The sequence below is a fragment of the Arabidopsis lyrata genome (assembly GCF_000004255.2).
Source record: "Arabidopsis lyrata subsp. lyrata unplaced genomic scaffold ARALYscaffold_4, whole genome shotgun sequence".
In the NCBI taxonomy this organism is placed as follows: Eukaryota; Viridiplantae; Streptophyta; class Magnoliopsida; order Brassicales; family Brassicaceae; genus Arabidopsis; species Arabidopsis lyrata.
Genome location: NW_003302552.1, coordinates 14,462,954 through 14,464,276, shown reverse-complemented (window position 1 = coordinate 14,464,276; position 1,323 = coordinate 14,462,954). Strand labels below are relative to the sequence as shown.

At 37.6% G+C, this 1,323-nt stretch overlaps 1 protein-coding gene across 1 annotated transcript in view; it reads right to left on the bottom strand.

Moving 5' to 3' along the window:
* Positions 1 to 497: 497 nt before the first annotated feature.
* Positions 498 to 1,323, bottom strand: part of LOC9315352 (protein trichome birefringence-like 43) — a 1,906-nt gene continuing 1,080 nt past the window's right edge. Inside the window, exons 2-3 of the mRNA XM_021029052.1 lie at positions 1,105 to 1,295; positions 498 to 916 (exon numbers count right to left, since the gene is read on the bottom strand). Of these exons, the coding sequence (XP_020884711.1) occupies positions 613 to 916; positions 1,105 to 1,295 (495 nt within the window). The 3' untranslated portion in view covers positions 498 to 612. The remainder of the gene's footprint in view (positions 917 to 1,104; positions 1,296 to 1,323) is intronic.

The window sequence follows — 1,323 nt, the reverse complement described above, 5'->3', positions numbered from 1 at the left end:
AAATTGATTAGTATCTTTGTCTCTAAGGTAATGATATACTCCTATCAAAAAAAGTAATGATATACTCTCGTGGAATAAGGTTTACTTCAAGTTTGGTCTTTCTCTAATAATCTCTCACTAATTAGATTTCAGAATACATATTTAGGTCATGTTCGTTTCATATTCGCAAGGGGATTGCGACTGCGACTACGATTTTGAATCGCATGATGTTGTTCGTTTAGCAATCGCACGACTGGTCGCTGCGACTAATCGCTGTTTAAAAAGTCGCATCGCTATTTTTTCATGCGATCAAAAAAATCAGTTGCAAGTCGCGGCGATTGATCGCGCGATTAGTCGCAAGATCCTGCAACTCCCAAACGAACAATTTTCAGTCGAACGAACAACACCTAATAGTCCATTCAATTAGTACAAGATCAGATGGTTATACTTTTGTAAATTCTTCTCTTATAAATTGTTCAACCAGTCAAAGAGTCTTGTTCTAATTTTAAACATTTTGATTGACAAAAGAAAATGAAAATCTAAATAAACATGTTTAGGTCATCAATAAATGGGTAAAACAACACCAACATAAATCATATAATGAATTGTGTTTTGACTCTAACCATCAAAATTTTAAGAATGAAACAACTCAGAATACAAGAGCTGGTTCCAGCTATCCGGGACTCCAGAGAGACACCAATGGCTACAATCCGGCATCTTGTGACCGCCAAACCCGTATACCGAAGGATGTCCATCTTTCCTTAGCTGAGACATCAATGTCACATCCATTAACCGCGCCGGATTTTTCATTGTCTTTATCACTTTTGCCACCACCATCTCCGCTCGGTGTGGTCCCGCCCAGTACTTCGATCCCATAATCGGCTTTGTTTCTCCAATGCAACTGCCTTTGCCACCTTGTTTCGACCATTCGCTTGCGCTGTAGCATTATATGTACCATTATTGTTAACAATATCCACTTCAAATTATTTTAATCTATGAGCTTTAAATTATTTGGTTCTAACCAAAACTTATAGACTAATCCAACATATATCCATCGTGTTAATTTTTATCGTTGATTTAAAGTATGTATCGAATAAAAAAAAGTTATATAGAGAAAGAACTTACCGGCCATGGTCCGGAGAAACACCCTGGAAGAAGACTTTGGTTTTGGAAGGATCAATGTTCTGATCAATCCACTTAGCCCAAGTCATCATTGCTTTCTCATATGCCACTAACCGGTCCATGTCTTTAACCGTTACATTCCCGGACATAATTGCGTCCCATCTGCAACCCCAAATGATTACCTTAGTTAGATACTAGGTCCATATACTAAGATATGTTTGA